The sequence below is a fragment of the Sebastes fasciatus genome, chromosome 9 (genome assembly GCF_043250625.1).
Source record: "Sebastes fasciatus isolate fSebFas1 chromosome 9, fSebFas1.pri, whole genome shotgun sequence".
Taxonomy (NCBI): Eukaryota; Metazoa; Chordata; class Actinopteri; order Perciformes; family Sebastidae; genus Sebastes; species Sebastes fasciatus.
The window spans coordinates 24,014,923-24,038,114 of record NC_133803.1 but is presented as its reverse complement, the minus strand read 5'-3'; the positions used below and the strand labels follow the sequence as shown (position 1 = coordinate 24,038,114).

The window sequence follows — 23,192 nt, the reverse complement described above, 5'->3', positions numbered from 1 at the left end:
GTTGTTGAGATATTTAAGTCTGGATCAAAGTGGCGGAACAACCGACAACCGTCAACAGTTTGGTTTTCTTCACAATGAGTGTTTCAGCCTCACAGAGCTGCTAGTGTGACTGTAGACAAACATGTTCTACCAGCACCAAATTAATTTACTGCAGCTCTGGAAACTGTCCAAACACCTTCATCCAAAATCAATCTGTGATTAAACTGAACAATAATATTACAAAAGCAATGATTCCCCGCAGACGTATGAACCAAAATCTTCCTTTTACAAAAAGCTCTAGCTGAAACACATCATAGCTCTCCCACTGGAAGTCAGCGACCTCTCACAGTCTCTGCTTTGTTGGCCCTCTCTGCCCGGCTGATTGATGAGAGCTCATGGGAATTCTACAGCAAGCGTTCCCCGTCACAGTCACTGTTCATTGATTTTTATTAAAAATCCCCCTGCTGCCTTTTCCATTGTGTTTTCACTGTAAACTCCCTGCTGGTCACATCTCATCTCACTTTAGAAAAAAACACATTACAGCTAGCGCCTCACATAAGGAGCCTCCTATGGGACCAAAAAATTTCAAAATGACATGCAGGCCCCCCCCCGTCTCCTGGAAGCAAACTCGAGTTGTAATTTTCAGTCTATAATTTGTGGAGTGGCAGAGAGTTGACGTACCACTTTGTTGCATCCGGTTTAGCTGAACGCTGCGGTCTGCCAGAACGTCGCTGAATGAGCGCAGCCCTCTGCGGTACCACTTCTCCGCCGTCTTAGGTCCAACCCCAAACACACTTGTGAACAGCTGGCAGGAAACGAGGTAAGGACGTAATCAAGAAGACATGCTCTGAAATGACAGGCTCTTCTCAGGGGGGGGGGGGGGGGGGGGGGTAAGCATTCAAAGTTTTGAAGAGCAGCTCTATGTCCTTAAGAGATAGCATATGCAAATCATATTTTCGCAGCAATTTCAAGTGGAGAATGGAGAAAGCAAGCGAACGTTGGAGTTGTTTTTCGTGTACTGACCTTAAGTGTTTGATACCTTTCATCGGAGAGGATATTCTCGACTTCAAACGAACGGCCGCATTGAAGGACGTCCTGCAAAATATAAAAGTAGATGATATAATTAAGAAAAATGCTCTGAGGTGTCAGCATCGGCATGTTCCCCCCCCCCCCCCCCCCCCCCCGGTTTCTGTTCCTTCAGCAATTAACAAATGGCCTTAAATTGCTGCTCATTTGAAAACAGTTTCCACTTAAATCAGGTGCTCCTCGTGTCCTCATTTCCATTTCTTTTCAAGAAATAACGACTTTGTTGTTGTGAAACCTGGGATTAATACCGGTTTTATGGCGTTCATAAAAAGCCCACGGTAATGTTTTCCCCCTGCTTCTATTGTTTGCTCCGAAACAACTTTTGTTCCGCGTTTAATTGTCTGCCGCTCTCAGCAGAGCACGGCTAATTTGCTGGTCACATTTTAACTGTCTCCATTTATGTGAAGACATAAAATGAGGCAGCAGTTATCTGGTTAATATCATCATGCCATCGTGCATTGGGGAAATTGTAAAAAGTTGTTGCCTGTATATTTGTGTTTTACAAGAAGTATGCATGTTAAGCTTGTGCATGAAGGGATGACATCTAGTATCAATGAACCAGTGAACCTGAGATCCACGCTGAGTACAGCGCCGTTTTAAAGCAGCCTTCGCTGCTCAATGATGCATCCAGCCGTCCACCTTTGCTTTTCAACCCTCGAGCTAAGGCCAACCCTCAAACGCAGGGATAATGCTTCAACACACTCCCTGCTCTGGGGAGGACACACTTCTCCACATGCACGACGTCTCTCACACACACAGAAAACACATACTGACTATTCATCCCCAACTCTGCCTCAGTGCTCCCAGACTTTCATGTCAGTAGGTTTATATCTTTTTTTCCCACTTTGAATGTTCAGCGAGCGGTTCAGCCGCTGCTGACAAGAGTGTCACTCCGATGTTCACAGGCACATCAAGCGTTTTGTTTTTACTCTGTTTGGTTTCACTTTGTTTTTCGTGTCATGTCATTTTCTTGTTTTGAGCCGCGATCTGTTCAAAGAGACAACCTAGCGGAAGAAACCTCACCGCTGGGTGAACGTCTGAATCATGTAAGAACAACAACAGGGAGAGGTCATTCACAGCCGCTCTAATTTAGTCTCCCGGGACATTTATGTTATTTTGTTTAATGAATCTGCCTCGGCGCTGACAGATTTGACAGATTTTGAAACTTGCTCTGAGACCTGCCGTGTGTCTGTTAGGTGTAATGTGTCAGAGAGTTGGACTGCGGAGCTGCACCTTGTTCTCCTACAGGGACCCGCCGTTCTCTCCGAGCAAACATTTCTCGACACTTTCCCTGACAACTCGCCGTGATTTCTGCCCTGAGCACGACTGTAGGTGAGGGGATGATTGCCAAGTGACCCAATAAGACTTTTTTTCCCCCCCAAAAGCTGAGATAAATCGGTGTGATGCCTGTCAGTGTGTGCGCTCAAGTGTGTTTTGTTACCGTGTCTGTCTAGGACTTGAAATTTCAAAACTATTTTTGATATCTTGTTGAAAGATTGTATTTTTTTTAGCCTTCAATAACTCACAGCGAATGTGTTCTGCAAGATGAATTCCACTCTGGTGTCACCTGAAAGTATACATGTATTGGAGCAGATTGGTATTGTTAAAAGAAGAAAGCTACATTCTTCAGCGCACTAAAACAATCTGCACAAAATTTGAAGGAATATACCAAAAAAGTATAAAATACTCCATGAAGCGAAGAAAAGTTTGGATCTTGCTCCCACACAGAGGACAGCAGCTTTTATCTATTTATCTCTCATAACATCAAAATGTGAAATCTTCATGATAAGTCAGCTGATAATGAGTCGTATTAAAATGTTTGGTAATGATGATGATGATGTTTTAACTGCTGATGATTGGGATGAATGTTAATGGCCTGGATGTGGAGTACATTGTGAGACTGCGTGGTGGATTTTAGCATTTGTTTTACATATTTTTAATATATGTTTTATGTGTTTTGTGTCTTATGTCTATTCTATAGTTCTCTGGCTCTAAATTTCCTCTCAGGGTAAAAAAAAAGTATCAAACTTCAGCATCAGTTTGCTCCAAATATCCATTCTTTCTCCCCAACATAGCTGAAGGCCCTGAAGGAGATAAGGCTGGTGTTCTGTATATTTTTCTTATTGACAACAAATCCCATGTAAAGACCAAAATCGTCTCTCACTACTATACCTGACTTCTGTCTGTGGCACTCAACCCCAACCCCACTAGTTCTGAATATGGCCGTAAATCTTTAAAAACAAGTAAACAATGCATAGTTTCATGCAGTAAATAGTGCATTTGTTAGGTACTATTTCCAGTGGAAGATTATTCTACATTTGGTGTATTATTAAGTATTTACATCAGCAGGACAGTGTGTGTTTCATTGGCTCTACAGTGTCTGTGTTCATCGTTTTCAAGGAACATGTCATCCAGTGCAACAATGATGTGTTTTTTTATGGACGACAATGGAGCTCTATGGCACAGAGGAAGGAGACATATCAGGCTTTGGCCAGACAGACAGAACTTGTTAGTAGGGCCAATTAATTGTTGGGTCTTTTCATGTGATTAATTTGCATGTTAAAATACTTTTTCAAACTGTTGTTTTTGTAATGAGTACTTTCACACAGAACATGAATATTACGCGGCAAAAAAGCGACAATTGTTTTTACAGACAAGGCCGATTTTCTGAGCTTTCACACCGCTCATAAAGGCGTCAGCCAATCACATTTTGCGCAACCAGTTGAGATGCGCCTATATTTATAAAACAACAACAAGGAGGCTCCGTTGTCTGAACCAGGACGGCAAAGTTTATTACTTCTTTCAACCTTGACAAAGGCTGCGCAGACCAGATCCACTCCTTCCATTCTTACCTTTCACAATAAAAGCCCAACACATATATAATATTCGCAGGCGAGTATTTTGCATTTTCATGCCATTTTTTCGTCACACTTGTGATTTAGAACATACTGAAGTTGAATATCTTTCTATGGATGTTTTGATGTTTAGACACATTTTTACTGTGACTCTTCACTGTAGCAACCTTTGGGAAGGAGCAAAACGTTGAAAACCCAAACACATGATATCTTTAACTGAGGTGACATAAACCAATTTGAGACACCCACCAACATCAAAACCTGTGTGCAAAATTTGCTACAAATACTTTATACTTAGCTTTACTGCTGACTATTTTCTAATGCATTTCCCAAAGTGTCTAAAGGATTGACTTTCTCCCTTCAAGGCAGCCACTGAATTTAGATCATTTGACAACAGTATGAAAATCAAGTTCAAGAGACCTGAGAGGTGCGCAGTGAGAGAGGTAATCCATCACAGTAAACATTGCATTATTTATCGTTTGCACACAGAGAATGATTTGAAAACTCTCCTTGTTTGGAAATTTAAAGTCATCTTATGCTTTCAGTCAGAAAATCAAACTGGTATGGCTGCCCAAATAAACAACAGTTGTTTCATGTGAGTCTCAACACATAATACAGATGGATTGGCTGTCAGCTGGACTCTGGGCCTTACCTCCATGACCGCCTTACTGTGTTTCCCCAGGCAGGGCAGGTCCTGAGTTGCCCCGAGGCACCGCACCGCCCAGGGCAGACTCTTCAGCACAGACGCAGCTCTCCTGAAGGCCAGGCATGGACCTTCGACCTCGTTGAATTCATAGCTCTCCGCTAGCACTTCAAAAGCATCCTACAGGGAGAGGTGGGCAAGGACACGTGAAGGAGGAATAATTTAGGAGAGAAGATAAGATGGATAAGGCGGGCTTATTGCATGAATCACCAATTCTATGAGACATGTAAATAAAGGAAAGACAGTGAAAACCCAGGAAAGAAAGAAAGCGAGACCCAGCACCGATGTGTAAGGTGTGCATTCACATGTGAGATGCACTGACCCGAGCAGGAACCCAGACAGGGAAGGGAACTCCCTCCAGTTCCTTCCTCCCCCCTCTTTATCACTCCTCTCCGTGTCCCTGTCACCGTCACTTTACAGAGGGACGTGCTACATGTTGTTTTTTCTTCTGGATGACCGGACAGAGACATTAGAGGCTGGCGAACACCAGAAAGGAACCTGTCATTTTCCACTTGTTCGCAACAGTCTCCCCAGGGGGCCGGCCATGGGCTCTCCCTTTACAAAGGCAACATGTTCAAACGCTCAAAAAGGACGCAGTCGGGATCATGGAATGAATGGATCTACAAGAGAGAATAAAGTCTGCAAACTTTCATATTAATAATGGATCAAATGACTACTATAGGTGAGAGGGGTTACTTGTAGTGACAAACCAACACGTGACCCTACAGTGCCCCACAACCAGGCTCTGAACCAGTCCAGCACCAAAACAAAAGACAGACAAAGTCAGCAGTTAGCTGGTGAAAACAATGGAGCATTTAGCAGCTAAAGAGTCAGATATTTCTTTAAGAAGTCTGCGGACACAAACTAAGACTAACACAAGCTAAAAGGGAGAGTGAATATTAGACTTACATGTGTCAGGTGAGGAGAAACATGACTCTAAATTAACAATAGGCCCTTTTTATGGAAGACAATAACATAAATCGTTCAAGTGTGTCAAAGTAAGCTGTGAAAGTGTGACAGTGAGCCAGCATGCGCGAAAGCACTCAGGCATCATTAACTGTATTATCTACACCTGTGGTTTCTCCCAAATGTCAAAATGTCTGCTGTGAAAAAGAGCGGTGTTGCTCTGTGTCTGCTGGATGTGTGAAGAGGCAGCTGTTCGCCATAAAGTTTGTAGTTTGTATACATTTTTCAACTTAATAAGGTGATATTTCAATGTTGTATAGCTTGTTCCTGCAAGAAATGAGTTGAATAATATTATATTATTGAATCAGCATTAAATTAAAAATAGTGCTAATAGTGCTGAATGTTGGAGAATACTTAGGATATACTGGGACTTCTAGGATTCAGCACAATGTAGGCCATTTTTCTTGAGGATTTAATGAAGGTGGGCCGGTCTGAGTCAAAAAGTCCAGGGATAGTTTCATTCCCAGTCTGTTGGTGGTAGATAACCTCAAGTATGCAACAAATGTCTGTATAATATGTCACAGCAATCCATCCGGTATGAGATATTTCAGTCTGGACCAAAGCGTCGGACTGATCGGACGAGCGACCGGCAGAAAATCTGTGTAGGTGGACATGAGTGTGGCCTATATCGTATGTACAGATGTATTGGTTTGACCAAAGATTCCAGGAGAAAGAAATGTAGCACCTCCACCTCATAGTTCAGGAGTTATGAGTGAAAACATAAAGGGTTTCGTAAAAAGGCCCCATGGTGCCACTATCTTCACCAAACCCTAATCAGTTATTGCACTTCAAGAGAGTGAAGTGAGAGAAAACACTTCACCGTCACACTTTGTGATATTGGCGTGCAGCTGAACATTTGTGCTGCTGCTGAGGTGATGAGCTACCGTTGCGGAACCAAGTGGAGGAAAACATGTCACCACATGAGGGTTGGATCGTCAGTACAGCCATTCATTAGCCAAAAAGGTAATATTCTTATGTGGGCTGCGACAAGACGCTTGAATTGAGACTGCTGTCTGAATGTGTCTGAGAATGGAGCAGGTTGGTGCCGTGTGGAATAAAGAGCTGCAGGTGGGCTTTGCGCCTGTAGTAATATGAGAACTCCCATTATTTCTAATAGGCAGCACTTTCCTTAAGAAATGAAGCTAGTTTTTATTGAAGCAAGAAGGTGGAAATCTCTGAAATAAAGTCCCAGTTATGTTTTCTATTCAGCAACCAGTCTTAAAAAAGACATTAACAGTAAATTGTCAGAAAACTACAGTACAGTATGTGAACGTTCACTCTAACTACTCAAAAAAGTCTGAAATTTCACGGATAAGTGACTTGATGCAATTATCACATTTCACTCATTTATAGAAGCACATAACAGGAAATGCTAATGTGTTGCTTCATGAAAATCCTCGGGGTATTCTTCTTGCCAAAAGCCCAAAGCATGTTGTGTTATGTGCTGCGTTACTCGAGGGACATGAGATAATTGCATTGTATTTGGGGGTTTTTCAAATTGTTGGTGTGCTATCTTGTTATGTGGTTTTAATGTGGTGTGTGTTATTACACTGTACGCCTCCTACAGAAGTTATTTTCCGACCCACAAATTTTATTATTAGTATCAAAGAGGAAACTGCTATCTTATTATTTGTCTTCTTCTTAGAAAACCAGTTGTGGTCGACCAAAATCCTCTACCTTCTTTATACATTCTTCAGTGGAATAGTCCATTTCTATATAACAATAATGATACACAATGAGTTAAACAATTTGTAAAGTTGATTCATATATAAAATTATGACAACACATAGACTATATAATAAATGGACGTAGACACCGTGATGTCACCCATTGGTTTGTTGACTGCCGTTTTGAAGCCTCGAGTGCGGCATTTTGGCCTTCGCCATCTTGTTTTTTTTGCAACCAGAAGTGACACAAGAGGGTGGAGCTAAGTACAACCGAATGCTGGATAAGAATTTTTTATGCGACCAAAATGTTTACATTAACTTTTATGAACTGAAAACACACTGTGAAAGAGTTAAAGTTCTGAGACGAAAACACGGACAACTCCCAGACCGGACAACGCCGTGGTAGCGACCTGTCAATCACAAGGTAGTCCCGCCCTAAAGCATCCCCTGCTTTATGGTCTATTTGACTCTAAATGGGACCATAATTTACTAAATGAACATCATGCTGTGTTGAAGAAGACTTGAAACTAGCGATTGAGACCATAAACTCACGATTACAATGTTTACTGAGGTAATAAATCAAGTGAGAAGTAGGCTCATTTTCTCATAGACTTCTATACAATCAGACTTCTTTTTGCAACCAGAGGAGTCGCCCCCTGCTGGCTGTTAGGAAGAATGCAAGTTTAAGGCACCTCCGCATTGGCTTCACTCTTCAGAGCCTGAGGTAGCTCACTGATTCTGACGGTGGAGTACACGTGATGCTTAGTAGTAGTTTCTTGCCTTTTATTCCTGGTTTGATCCACCAACTTCTGAGAAATTAGACATGTCTCTTTGTTTTAATGTTTACCTAATCCGACCACCTTTTCAGGCTGGTCAGGTATTGTACAATAGTCCTTTTTCAAAGCAGACATTTTGACATGTCATATAGGGAAAGAGCCGGATCCGTTCTAGGGGTAGGAGTCACCAGAGGCCCCACAATACAATATTATCACGATGCTTAAGTCACGATACAGCCTTATTGCGATTTTAAACATTTTGTGATATGCTGAGTATTGCGATAAGATATGTTACGATATATAGATTTCTTACCTTTTTTTCAAAAGATGTTTGTCAACATCTGTTTTATCTAATAAGATACAGTTTCCACTCAGTTCATCTCAGAGTTTTCATTCACATATCTTGAGGTCAGAGGTCAAGGGACCCCTTTGAAAAAGGGAAATGCCAGTTTTTCCTCACCTCAATTTAGCACAACTTTTAGGAGTTATTTATCGTTCTTCCCGACAAACTAACATGACATAACATGATTCCTTAGGTATTCTGGTTTTGTGATGCCAGTATCTTCACTTGAGCTTTAAGATTGAGCTCACTACAACCTCTGAAAGACTTAATAGTTAATATAATAAAAGATCAATACTTGACTTCCGTGTATCGATACAATATTGCCACGCAAAATATCGCGATACTACTGTATGCTGTATTGATTTTTGCACAATACCACGAACCTGAAACTGTAGCAGCTAAATGGAATCCAGACATCTTTTTTTCTTTTTCTTTACAACTGTGGTTTTTCTTTTGTCACATTTCTCAGGCGTCTATCTGTGTCTATCTTAGGAAATAGACACTAACCAATTCAAAGCAGCCTTCACTGACCACAGCATCTTCAAAGCTATAACTGTATTGTTTTTTTCAGCACATACATAAGCAAATACAAGACGGCGTATTAGGCTGTGAGTCAAAATGCTCCTGAGAACCGTGTAGTGCTAAAGCTGAACAGTATAGACACCGGAAGAGGTCTGCAGGTGCTGCTGATGTCCTGTTGTCGCTATGCGGACAAAAGTAGACAATGTTTGTTTATCATTGGGATCCACACTACAACCAACCCTTTCATACTACGGGGATTAATTTGGTTCAACATTAGTAACAGAATATTGCTTAGTGAAGCTTTAAGAACACGGGCAACTGAGTGTGAAGTATCTTCTCTAAAACCTTAGATAGCACAAGGGGCTTAGAAATTAATCGGTAATCATGCATGGCATTTGGGTCAGCATTATATATTATACTAACTCTAGCATGCTGCTACTCTGCCCTTTATGTAATGCATGAATCAGTTATGTTTAAGAAGAAGATAATGATAGATATCAGTGAAATACAATACAGCCTATAAAACCAGTCTGCCGGGGCACAGTGCCTAAAGGATGAATACAGAAAGCCTCTACAGGGGCTAAAGATGAGGAATTCTAAACCCACGACCTGGAATTGATGCGGCCTGGCGTGACCAGAGCTCGGGGCAGACTCAGACGTATTCATGCCTCCGTTTCCTCTCCCCTAGCCAAGCCACAAGCTGAGGTCACTGCACCACCCGCAGTCCTGTGCAGACATGCAGCCTCAGGTCAGTGAGCAGCAGACTTTAGTCCAGCTCACCCAGGAGACGCACTGACCCGTTTACTACAGCACATGGAAAGGGAGTGACCCTTTACGTCCCAGCAAACACACACATAACGCACACACAAACACACACACAACCCACATACAGCTGGGCTCTCTTCACAGCAGGCGACAAATAAGAGAAGCAAGCTTGTAATTGGATAGGTGATGGGGCAAGCTTGTGTTATGCAAGTGTTTAGTGTTCAGGATCCAAGCAGTTTGTCTAGATGTTGTTGATGAAGTTGTTTTTTACTGGTTTTGGGTTCCTGTCACCTCACTATTACAATTTGTTGTGATTGCTTACACACTAAAAGTGAATGCTTTGACAAAAACGGCAAAATTTCAACTTTTGTAACCATGCCTTAAAGGGACTCTATGTAAGAATCAGAAATTGCTTGTTAACAGCGACACCTGTGGCCATTAAGTCAACGAAAGTCAACGCCCTGTTCCGCTCGCTCTTGTGCTCGCTCTACATAGACATGAATGAGCATCGCTCCAAACAGTAAGGCAACACACGTCAGCTAAAACCACAATATCACTCTATATTTCACCTGCTTTGTAGTAATGTTAGCTGACCAGACGAAGGTCTCTCCATGAATCAATGCTGATCCTAGTGTTGTCCTGCTTCAGACTCCCGTCTTCTGCAGTGTGTAGTGTGCGCGCATGCATGTGAGAGGTGGAGCGAGTGAGAACGAGCGCGGTGTGTGAGTGAAGGCAAGCAGGCAGTCAGAGGAGCAAAGCAGCATCGACTCCAGCCAGGGAGACCAAAGCTACGGTCTCCCCTGTGTCTTCTGGCCGCAGTTGGGGGGCTGGAGCAAGAGCAGAGTTGACACTGTTTTGCAAGACGGGCTTCACTAGATATAACTTTGCGGTTTTGGTGCTTCTGTGTAGTTTGTGTTGGAACAGTGTAGCCACACGCGAGCATGCAGGGGGACACCGACCCGATTTCTACGTGTAAGAAGTTAAAAACAGTCCCTTTAAACAAAGGCACCAAAACTACAAACACATTTTCTGCCTCGACTTTGTTTGCAATTCTGCACCACACTTCTTGCAAAATACTAAACCAGTTTCTTACTTTAGACAAACACACGTTCAAGAATGAAATCTCTTGCAATCGTTGGGAAAACACTTCTTTTCAAAAAGCAAAATATACCTGTAATTGGCAACACGAATACACACACATGAAACACTTACACACTAATTGAACACCAATCAGTTTGAGCCTTAGCACAACAAATAGACCTCAGGTAAGCTCAGCTCTTTTGTGAGAACTTCGCAAAAATGGGGGCTGTGAAAGCGAGGGGAAGAGGAAGAGGTGTTTACCGCTTAATGCGCTGCCCCCAAGTGGCCAAAAAATTATACTTATTGCAGGTTTAAAGCCTCTGAACACACAACAAAGGTGTTTTCAGTTAATCTGGCTAACTAGACCTCTTCTCAGGACTGTGCTGACGCGTATAGACTGTAATGACTCCTATTAGCTTTGTTACACCTTTATCATTCTTATTGTTGGATGACGATTTGTGACCTCATGAATTCTCATCATAGCTCCACCTACCTTCAACCTGAGCAGAGGTCTAATCAGCCAGAATAACTGAAAACACCTGAGTGGGTGTTTAACTCCTGCGAGCAAACAAGTGAATTTCCCCCAAAAAATGTTGTATTTCTTTAAAGCAACATAATTGCATTATTGTTTCTTGTTGCAAAATCATACTCAAGCAGAACACCCAATTATAATGATCTCACCTGCAGAAAAAATCTTACACATTGACACACTCTCTCTGCAGCCAGTCTGTCAACTGTCATGTTGTCTTAGCAGCTGCATGGAGTCGGCGCTGCGGGCTGAAAAACCCACCCTGCATATGCATTCATCTAATTAATGAGGAGTTAAGGCTTGTAGGGGGACTTGGTACGCAGGGACGTTGATATAGCACGCCGATTTACCCCCCGCCACCGGATATCACGGACATGCCTGCGAGTCATGTTCGCACAGCAGCCCGCCTCGCTGCATGCGCAAAAAGGAAACCATAAAACGAGGTCAGAGAACCCACTGAGAAGAGTTTTAACACGATTATCAGCTAGGAGATGGATATTATCTATCCCATAGCTAATGAATAAGTAGCCTAGCGGACATAATTCTGTAATTTGAAGCTTACATCAGATGAGGAAAAGGAGCTTCTTTAACTTTGGTTTCTACAAATGCTTTCAAAAAGCAAATAGTCTTTCCAAAAACACTTAAACCAAACAAGTATTGAAGAAGCATTGCTTGGCCCTTTTCTGATCCTTATGGCTTTTTGTTTGTTAGCTCTTTAAATTGAGAATGTAACTCCGCTGGGGAATAGAGGGAATCAATTTGATGCATTTAAGGTTCAGTGCTCTCATACCCCCTCCACCCATCTGCTCATCCGTGGCGTTTGCTACTATCAATACATCGGAGGCCTTTTGCTGAAGGGGAAACAAATTCAGGATGTTTAGCCATTTCTCTATGTACCTCCTTCTCTCTCTCTTCCCCTCTATTGCTTTCCCTCCCCTCGTTAGTCTGGCAAACTGTGTGTGCTTGTTTGTATTTGTGTGTGTGTCTGTGTGTGTGTTGCCATCAGAGAAAAGGCATTCGATGCTGCACGTCAATCAGCCACGACACAAATGTCAATTTTTGTGTCAGCGTACGTCAGGCTTATGGTGAAAGTATGACAGCAGAGGAGTCATGGCTAAGCAGATAAAAAAAGAGAGGGTGTATGTGTAGACGGTGTGGGTTTCCCAGTCACAGCAAGAGACAACAAGAGTGAGAGAGAATGGGTAGACAGGGGACGGGGGGGAGGGGGTAGACATAACAAAAGGGCAGGAAGAAGTGGTGTGGGAGTGAAAGAGTGTGAGGCAGAGATGGTGAGGGATAAAGAGGGAGCAGGGATGAATAAATCAATAGCGCATGGTTGTGGAATGAAGGGCCGCTGGCTGCCAGTGTGTGATTGACACCTCACTGGGGTGCTGTTGCTGAGACGATGCTCATCCTCTCTTCCTGATCCTGACGCCTCTCTGCACCACCTACTTCCTCCCCCCTTCGCCAGCACACCCTGCTGCCTAGCCCCCCGGATGCCTCCCCTCCATCCTGTAAAATCATCGCAGGTTGTTTCCTCCGACACTTCCTCTGTCTGTCTATTGCATCCATCTACGCGAACACGAAGATGCACAAACAGCATAAGCCAAGATGTGCTTCAAAAACACAGCGGTGCACCTACACATGAATACACATACGCATCATTTAAAGCCCCTGGGTGTTTGGCTCACTACACTGTATCACTGTCAAACTAATTGGTTTGGTTGGTCAAATACATTGGTTTTTGTTAGTGGTGAAAATGTCATGTGTTTATTCTTTGTCCTGCTTCCTAAACAAGCAATAGTTTCCATTTAAATTGCTGCTTGTTCATACAAATACTCACACAAATCTGTGCTAGGAGTGTGTCTCATCATCTTTTGGAATGGTTAGCTTAGCTTAGCATAAATACTTAAAGGGGGGAAACAGGTAACCTAGGTCTGTCCAAATGAAAAGGTCTAAAGACATTGTCTTCTGCTAATATTACAGCTATTGGCACTCAACCATGGATGTATTATAACGGGATGCTGAACTCAAAGATGGCGCCCATTCACTTGAGTGGATATTGCTCACTGAGCACACAAAAGGCTTGCCGCGGTAGTCGTTGTTACATGATGTTCAGACGTACACCGATTACATTACTTGCCCACCGTCGTTTTGCTTTTTTTTTTGTAGAAATAAAAAACAATTTAGTTCCATTTTCGTGTATCAGCACCCCGTTATCAAAACATAGTCAGAGGACGGACGCTACAAACTGAAAGTAAAAAGTGTCTGCTTGGTACGGAGACTCAGCTCAGAGAGAGTTGGCAGACAAGACGATGGCGGAGGATTTGGTTTCAAAGCGAAAAGCAAAAGTGCCTATTTGGCAATATTTCAGATTTTAACCCAATGCTATCAGGGAACCATAACGTTAATGAGGCAATCGCCGTGCACCGGGCGCGCCAGGTGGAAACTTGTGGCGCCGCAACGAAAAGAGGCCAGACACACCGCCATCCAACGTTAAAGATCAAAGTAAGCAGATATTGAGCGTCATCTTTTCTTGTAAAATGTCTGGTGTAATTGCTAACACTGGTGTTGTCACAAGTTTATTAACCGGTGGGAAAATGTCTTCACCGTGACATGCCTAGCACATAGGTCAAAGATTTCATGCTTCTGGGTTGTGCAGCCGAGTGCACCAGCCCACATGCGCATCAGTGTTTCTCCCGCTGGCTCTTCCCACTTTACAATAGGATGATGTCGCTCTATGGGAAATTTTTACAAATATGAAACCTTCATGGTTTATAAGTTCATAATACACAGTATGATGACCGAGCAAAATGCTTTTTGGGCCACAGGGGGATTATTTTGTGGCAGCAAAGCTGAGTGGTGGCACCATATCCAGCTCTCTTAATACATCCATCCTTAACACATCAACTCAACCTGACTCGCCTCGTTCTTTGGGGCTGGTGACGTTTAACCTGCTGTAGTCAAAGGATTATGGGAAATGGTGTTTGCTTAAGGCAACTAAAAACATAAATATGAGTTAAATAAACTACGATATTACATTGTTTATTCAAACAAATGTCCGTTGATCTGCACCACCTAATGTTGAGAAAGGCTATGTTCTAGACTTGCTGGAATTCTAGTAATTTGCATTATTTCAAATGTCAATGTGATATTGAATGAGGTTTTCTTATTTCTGAAAGAGTTTACTTTTGGTTCTGCATAACTATAATTTCGTGAAAGAGCTGCTTTGTTAGGTCTGGGAATATTAACTGTATTGTAATGTAAAGAAATCAAACTTTTACACATGCATTTATAAAGAAATGCTGAATGAGTCAAGAGAGCTTCGTTTAATTGAGCTGAGGGATTCCAATTTGACTGTCTGACCTCTTTTTGCTCCCGATGAATACATCTCTTACCATCAAAGAAATAATTATCCTTCTTATAAATGGTTGTCCCAGACAGTTTAAGGTCCCCTGCTGCGGAGGTTGTGCCGATTTGTATTCACTGTGCAGTCTGCGTTAGGTACATAAAGGGGTTCAGGAGCTCACCCAAGTCCTCCAGTTTCACATTCTACAGACAGAAGCTCTAACGCTACAGGACGCTTTATTTAAGATCAAATTTTCAGTTTCATCTCATACTTCATCCATGCTATGTATTGTGCAAAGATTTTGAAGTTACATGAATATCAAATAACCGTGAAAAGAGTCCAGATTTTCAGTGAAGTGCAAATGTTGGATTGGCAGAGGTTCTCTTTTTTTGTAAATAATATAAAGATAGCCAAATAAATAATGAGAAAAAAAACAAACCAAAAAGGCAAACTCATATGGTTGCGGTTGCTAGGTGACAGTGGCACCGGCTGCCCATGATTGAGCCAGATGAGCAGCCTGAAAGCAGTCAGAGAATAATGTGGCCACATGGCAGCCCAACAATTAACTGAAAACAATTTTGTCCATCGAAGTGAGGGTATTTAACAAAGTGGTTTGTCGTGAGCATAGATTGTATATAAGAAGTGGTTGTAGTCACCGTGACGTCATCCATTGGTTTGTGGACTGCAGTTTTGAAGCCTCAAGTTCAGCCTTTTGGCCATCATCATCTTGTTTTTTTGCAACCAGAAGTGACACGAGAGGGTGGAACTAAGTACAACCGAACGCTGAATAAGACATTTTTAGGAGACCAAACTGTTACAATTAACTTTCGTGAACTGAAAACACACTGTGAAAGGGTTGAAGTTGTAAGATGAAAACACGGACAACTCCCAGGCCGGACAGCGCCGTGGTAGCCACGCCCTAAAGCATACCCTGCTTTATGGTCTATTTGACTCTAAATGGGACCATAATTTACTAAATGAACATCATGCTGTATTGAAGAAGACTTGAAACTAGCAATTGAGACCATAAACTCATGTTTACAAGGTTTACTGAGGTAATAAATCCAGTGAGAAGTAGGCTCATTTTCTCATTGACTTCTATACAATCAGACTTCTTTTTGCAACCAGAGGAGTCGCTCCCTGCTGGATATTAGAGAGAATGCAAGTTTAAGGCACATCAGCATTGGCTTCACTTTTCAAACCCGGAGGTTACCCACTGGTCGTGAGTCTTTGCTGCACATGAACATCTTTTTTTATTACAATAAAATTTTAGAATGAACAATTCTCACCGGTTATTCTCTACCACCACTGCCTTTAGACATGCTTCTCCTCTGACACCGCTCATCACTACAATGCTGTGAACTGACATCTGATTTGCTAATGAGTGAGAATGAACTTTTCAAGCACCTTATTGACAACATTCATGAAGGAGCAGCAGTAATCAATATCTGGCCACTTGACTGTTGCATTCATCCATGACTTGACAGCAAGGGCACCAATGCATCAATTGCGTTGAGTCTGCCTCAGTGGCAGCCTGGTTTCCTAAAGATTATGTTCCCATACAACGCAACTGCATTGTCAATCAAAAGTTTTGGGGTATTTTTTTCCCAGATTATGTTTGGTTTTGATGTATCACAAAAACATTTGTAATAATAGTCCGCGGAAGTCCAAATAGGATGGAGGTCCGATTGGATCAAACAAACACAGGACTTTCACCCAGGAGACCGCTGTTCGTGTCCCGTGTGAAACCAAAAGTCATTGTCGAGTTATTTTAATTTACGTCCATAACTTTTATCAATGATTCTCAACCTAGGAGTCGCCAAGGAGGGTTGTGAGATAATTTCAAGGGGACGCCAAATGGTTGTGGACAAAAACATCATATTTTAGACTAGGGAATGTTTTATACATCACATCAGAGATATAATTTGCCTTAGAATAGATTTTATTGAGTGTGTTTGTGAGAGGTAAAGTGTGCATGCACATGATTTTATGACGGAGGATTTCCAGCTGGTTAGTGGGGAAAGAAAAAGTCGCAAAAAAGCATAAAAAATCCACAGTGCCTGGAGCACATTGGACAATGTCTAGGTGCTAGCTGTTAAAACTAAACAAAACTAAACGTAACTGTCATCACAAACAAAGCATTATATTATTTATCCTACATTTATTAATCAGAACATTCACAATAATCGCTCGAAATCAGTGGAAAGAGGTGCGCAGAAACAGCTGTTTATGCCGGGCGGGGGGGTCGCGAACACCAACCTGATTATTCAGGGGGGTCGCGACTCAAAATTTTAAGAACCACTGATTTTAAGAACCACTGATTTTAATAACGTAACGAATGTACTCATTTTAAGCCAAATCACGATCTTTTACTAAACATAACCAAGTAAGCAAGTTTTAATTTACAACGTTAACCATGTGTATAAAACTGCGACCGTAATCCAGGAGAAAATAAGTTTCCCTCGAAACATGTTTGATGATATGTAAATTGATTGTAATGTACGATGTTGTATTATATGATTTTATGTAAGATGTGCTATTCTGTATTTTTTTTATTTTATTTTTATTTTCTTCTTCTTTAAAGCCTAACCAGGGACAAGGTCTGCAAATTAGCTATGGCTAGAAGTCCTATATACCTTGCATCGGTTGCACTTTAATTAAGTGTAACAATGCCTATGTATTGTCCCTGTCAAATAAACTAATAAATAAATAAATAAAATACAGTTTAGTTGTATGGGAACATAATTGTATAGGAGACAGGGATGTCAGTGGAGTGTGTTACCTGTTGCTTTCTCAAGATCACGTCACAAACAACCTTTCCCTCTAATCAGAAAGTCTTCTTTGATGTGGCTTTATGTGGGGATAATGAGTCAATCATGGGGATAGGGAAATTGAGTGGGATTGCTAATTATGGAGGTAATGCTGTGGAAAGAAACAGGGGATAAGAAATTGAACAGCAGCCCGCCCCAGGTGAGACGTGTGTGGGTGTGCACATCTGTACGCGCCTGTCCATGAGGACAACACACGCATGCGAGAAGCACGTGTGGGTGAATTGCGGTACACGTGTGTGCATCCATTATGTACATTTACCGTCACTGCGAGGTAAAAAGTCATTATGTCATAACAGATGCCTCACAGGCCCTCGCTAAGCCGTGCATAATAGGTCTAGAAACTCATCAGCGGGTCTCCAGACTCCCACACAAACACACACATAGGTTTGCCAGTCACTTCACGGTGATATTGCACATCTCAGACCTGCGATTTCATATCCTGTGCCAAATATGGCATCAAGACGGTGTCTCCGAGAGGGATCGCAAAAATCAAAATGAATGAAATGTAAAGAGTAGATCAAAGTTGAAGCATTTTTAGATACTTTAGTTCTTCTTTTACTGAGATTGTGAATGTTTCTTTAGGTGATAGCAGTGTTATTAAACTTACAAGTAATTACTGTTATACAGTAATGATGGATTAATCTGTCAATCATTTTATGATTAATTATTTTCTAGATTAGTTGTTTTGTCTATAAAATGTCAGACAATAGTGAAAAATGTCCATCATAATTTCCCAGAGCCAGAGTTACGTCTTCAAATTGCTTGTTTCTTTCCAACTAAAAGTCCAAAAGCCGAAGATATTCCATTTACAGTAAATGCAGCAAAGCCTCACATTCATGAAGGTGGAAACAGCAACAGTTTGGGATTATTGCTTCATAAATGCCCTTAATAATTAATCGATTAGCAAAAATGTTATATAGATTATATAGATAAACTAATCTTCTACCACTACTCAGTGGTTTATTGTTTGTTTGGTTAAAGCTGCAGACGGTTACTTTGAGCAAATATGATGTAACTATATCCTGACAGTAGAGCATGAGACAGGTAATCTGTGAAAACATCATGTTCCTCTGTGTCCTCCGGTGTCTTCCGGTGCTCCTAATGGCATCTACAAGATTTCACAGACCGGAGTCTCTAACACAGCTGTCAATTGAACTCCGATCAAACGGTCAAACTAGGCAGCGCTGATCAAATATGAATCAATATTCTGTTACTGTAATGCCTATGTGTCGCCTCAAATGTTTTCAGAAACACCTTGTAGTGTACTGTTTAGCTGTAAAATGAGAAAGTTTGTGACCCGGCAGCCATGTACAAAATAGTCGAGCCAATACCAAGCACCGCCCACCAGCCGGAGCAAACTTTCTTATTTTACAGCTAAACAGTAGGCTTGCTGCAGTAGTTGGTGTTAACGATGTTTCACAGTGTTCGGGCATACACCGATTACAAGACGTACCCACCCACCGCCCCCACATTTTGCTTTTTTAACAGAAATAAAACCCATTTAGTTCATTTTCACGTATCAGCGGCGTGTTATCAATACACAGTCGGACGACGAACGCTACGAACTGAAAGTGAAAGTGTCTGCTCTGTACGCAGTCTCGACACAGAGTAGAATGTGTCATATTTCATACACGGGACGAGAGAGAGTTGACAGACAAGACGATGGCGGAGGATTTGGTGTCAAAGCGGAAAGCAAAAGCACCTATTTGGCAATATTTCAGATTTAAACGCAATACTATAAGGGAACCATGACGTTAATGAGGTAATCGGCGTGAGGAGGATAGAGCGGTCACAGCCGGCGTGCACGCCGCAGCATCGCGGGTGGAAACCTCGGCCCCGCAGCAAAAGCTCTACCGGAGAGGCCAGACACACAGCCAACCGACGGTAAAGATCAAAGTAAGCGCGCTACACGTATTGACCGTCATCTTTTCTTGTAAAATTTCCGTTGTAATCGGTAACACCGGGGTTGTCACAAGTTTATTAACTGGTGGGAAAATTTCCTCACCGTCACATCCCTACTAAACAGTACATTACAAGATGTTTCTGAAAATATTTGAGGCGAGAAATAGACATTACTGTAACAGAATATTGATTCATATTGGATCAGCGCTGGCCAGTTTGACCGTTTGATCAGAGTTCGAGAGTTTCACGAGCAGTGATGGACAGCTGCTACCAGAACTCCTCAGCTCTGATTGGCTGTTTTCCTTTGGCAATGTGAAATCTTGCAAATACTATTAGGAGCACAGGAGGACACAAAGGATTTTTTCCACAGAATATCTGTCTCATGCACTATCGTCAAGATATAGTGAAAGTTTTATAAAAAATAACTTTTTAATCATAATTGCTCAAAGTTACCAAATTCAGCTTTAATACATTGGCCGCATGTAGACACTGCCTTGTTCCTATTTTCTGGCTGGTTTCTCACACTGCACCTGCAGCTACATTTCCATTATCTCAATACAACATCCTTTCCCTTTTCCTCCATGCTCATCAACACCTGAGCCAATCAGCCGATTAACCACCACTTCCCCATTCTGTGAGGGAACCTGAGGCTCTGAGGCCGACCTCACCCCTCCCTCCCACGCTGCCCAACAGATGGCAGAGGGACAGATCCATCGTTGCTTGTGAGGAGTGTCACGTCCGTCGCCCGTCTTGGCGTAGCGCACCGCGCCTCGGGGCGTGTCCGTGCCGGCCCCCTGTGCCAGGGATCGTGGGCATGTCAGCTGTTGCACCTCCAACGCGCCACAGCTGCAGATGCTGCTCATTTGCAGGTTAATGTATTTTGGGGAGAGTTGTGTCAGAGCGCTGGTGAGTGAAGCCAGCCATCCAATTAGAGCAGAACAGATTAGGCGTCTTTTTTACATTGGAAAGTCAGAGCGACAGCCTCTGGTGGGCGAACATGTAAAAGTGCAGTTGTGACGGAGCGCCTTGTTAGTCGAATGGTTACGGCGCACGCCATATAACCGCAACGTCTTGGGAGCTTTGTTGCCTATCACACCCCTCTCTCTCTCTCCCCTCATTTCTACAGTCATCTGTCAAATAAAGGCAAAAATGCCAAAATAAATAATACAAAAAAGAGTGTTGTTGTGTCCAGAGTGAGGTGAGGTAACAGTTTCTTACTGTGAATATCTTGTTATTGTTTTCTATGGTTGTCCGTCTCTGGCAGGCGTATGGAGAGACGGTGGCCACAGGAGTGGGTGTAGAACCGTCTGGCGATGTGGGCAAGGTGTCCTCCTGTGTACAAAAATAACCACAGACTCATGAACCCACACATTCACATACAGTCCCGCTTAATTTCTGAGCTCTTGCAATTTGTTGACGGGCTAAATGTGTAAATGTGTGTAAGGCTATTCCCGACTAGCACAGAGCCAAGAGTTCAAATTGAATTACATAAAAATGTAGCCATTTGCCTTGGAGAAGTTATTTTTATGACTGTGTGTCTCCAGGGCAACAGGCTAATGACACTCATCTCACAGTCTGGTGGCATCCAAATCCATTACGCCACCTAACCCGTGGCATTACAAATCTGCTTGCCATCATCCAATTTGCCTCCTGTAAATTGCCTTTTCATTCTATGAAGAAATGGTTCCCCCATTTGTAATATATGTGTCAAAAGGATTACCAATGTAATATTAATATTCTTGCCGACAATTAGACATCACAAAAGGGAACATTGTGTCCATAAAATTACACATGGATCGGGTGGGAGAGTGATACGGAGAGGGGAGGAAGAGGAGAAAGAGGAAGATGGGGAGATTGTCACCACACAGTGTTGACTGGGCCCGTTGCTGCGGAAGGAACAGGGGTGTCTCAAAAAGATAATGAAAAGAGCTAGTACCTCTCACACTGCTGGGCTGAATCAATCAGTAAGGGATTCAAAAAATGTTCATCATGTATTATCTGCCAGGAGCCATTCCTGTTATCAAAAAATATAGAATAACTGAATATATTTCACGGGACAATTTTTCTGCCAATCAAAAGTAAAACTGTCTTAGAAACTCTTTAAGGCCCTGATCAGACTGAGTGCGTTTTAGCAGTCTGGGACGGCTTTTTGTAGCTGTTTTCAATAAGATTTTGTGTTGCTGAGCGCCTTGCGTTTTTACAGGAGTGCCCTGAACGCCTTGAGTTGAAAATAATTCAACTCTGAGCGGAAAAGTGCCCGACGTCATTAGCGTTTTTTCTAGGGCTGTCAAAGTTGGCGCAATAATAACGCGTTAACGCTAATTCGTTTTAACACCACTAATTTCTTTAACACATTAACGCAACTTGCAATTTTTAGATTGCAGCGGGCTCCGTTTTAAAGTTAGAGTGAAGATACTGGTATCATATGAAACTAGAAAACCTAATGAATCCATTGGTACCTGCCATACATGTCATGTCATAGTAGCTGGTCGTGAAGGAGGTTAAATAACGCTCCAAACTTATGCTAAATTTTGGCGAGGAAAAAAACGGCATGGTCCTTTCAAAGGGGTCCCTTGACCTCTGACCTCAAGATATGTGAATGAAAATGGGTTCTATGGGTACCCACGAGTCTCCCCTCTACAGACAGGCCCACTTCATGATAATCACATGCAGTTTGGGTCAAGTCATAGTCAAGTCATAGTCAAGTCATAGTCAAGTCATAGTCAAGTCAGCACACTGACACACTGACAGCTGTTGTTGCCTGTTGGGCTGCAGTTTGTCATGTTATGATTTGAGCACATTTTTATGCTAAATGCAGTACCTGTGAGGGTTTATGGACATTATTTGTCATTGTTTTGTGTTGTTAATTGATTTCCAATAAAAAATATATACATACATTTGCATAAAGCAGCATATTTTCCCACTCCCATGTTGATAAGAGTATTAAATACTTGACAAATCTCCCTTTAAGGTACATTTTGACAAATAAAAAATGTGCGATTAATCGTGATTAATCATGGACAATCGTGCGATTAATCGCGATTAAATATCTGAATCGATTGACAGCCCTAGTTTTTTCTCGTTGTGGTGTCTTCTGCTGGATACCCGGAGCTATATGACTTTACCAACCGTAGTTAACATGATCTGAACAGAAGAAAAGCAGGAGGCAAATTACTTTCGATTTTGGTTAAGTTGTTTTCATTCATTTAAACTGTTCTATTAACTATTTTGGTCGCGTACAGTTTGTATTAAGGTAACGTTAGCACTCATTTGGTGGTTGCCTTGCAACATATAAAATAAAAAGACGCATCAAACTGCAAAAAAATCCTTTTTCTGATCGGCAACAAAAAGGCAGTTCGGTGCACTTTGTGTTTTCCATCTGCAAAACGCTCTGTCTGATCAAGGCCTAAGTGTGCTCCTTGTAAATACAACAAGGGGTTCTCCATCACTTTTTCAACCTCAGCTGCAGCTTGTTTAATCCAATATGGGATTGTGGGTCCATGGAGACGAATGTCTGTGCATTAGCATGCAGAGGTTGGTTTTCCCCATCTGGGCTCGGTTATTATACAGGCCTATAACTCTGTGGAAGTGAAAGCTCTCAGACTGATCTCAGAGGCTGCCTATCCCCGCCTGGCCTTCTCTCCAGTGTCCTCTCCACCTTTGCTGTATGGCTCAGATGTAACTAAACTAATGTGTACAGTCTACGCGCTGCAGCTTCATTTCTTCATGTACCATCTGCTGAGATGAAAAGCTACAGTAATCGTTGCAGGACCTCGCCCACTCCGGCGCCTTGCTCCAAACAGTAGAGGCACTCCAGGCCACTTCCTGCCTTCAAGTTA

The 23,192-nt window shown here is 42.2% G+C and overlaps 1 protein-coding gene across 3 annotated transcripts in view; it reads right to left on the bottom strand.

Annotated features, from left to right (window-relative positions):
• Positions 1 to 23,192, bottom strand: part of dntt (deoxynucleotidyltransferase, terminal) — a 90,399-nt gene that overhangs the window by 59,190 nt on the left and 8,017 nt on the right. For all 3 annotated transcript variants that reach the window (XR_012595297.1, XM_074646858.1, XM_074646859.1), the window contains exons 3-6: positions 20,572 to 20,685; positions 4,573 to 4,743; positions 1,003 to 1,074; positions 661 to 784 (exon numbers count right to left, since the gene is read on the bottom strand). Coding sequence is in view for 2 of the 3 variants with exons in the window: in XM_074646858.1 (XP_074502959.1) it covers positions 661 to 784; positions 1,003 to 1,074; positions 4,573 to 4,743; positions 20,572 to 20,685 (481 nt within the window). In the remaining variant the exon portion in view is untranslated. The remainder of the gene's footprint in view (positions 1 to 660; positions 785 to 1,002; positions 1,075 to 4,572; positions 4,744 to 20,571; positions 20,686 to 23,192) is intronic.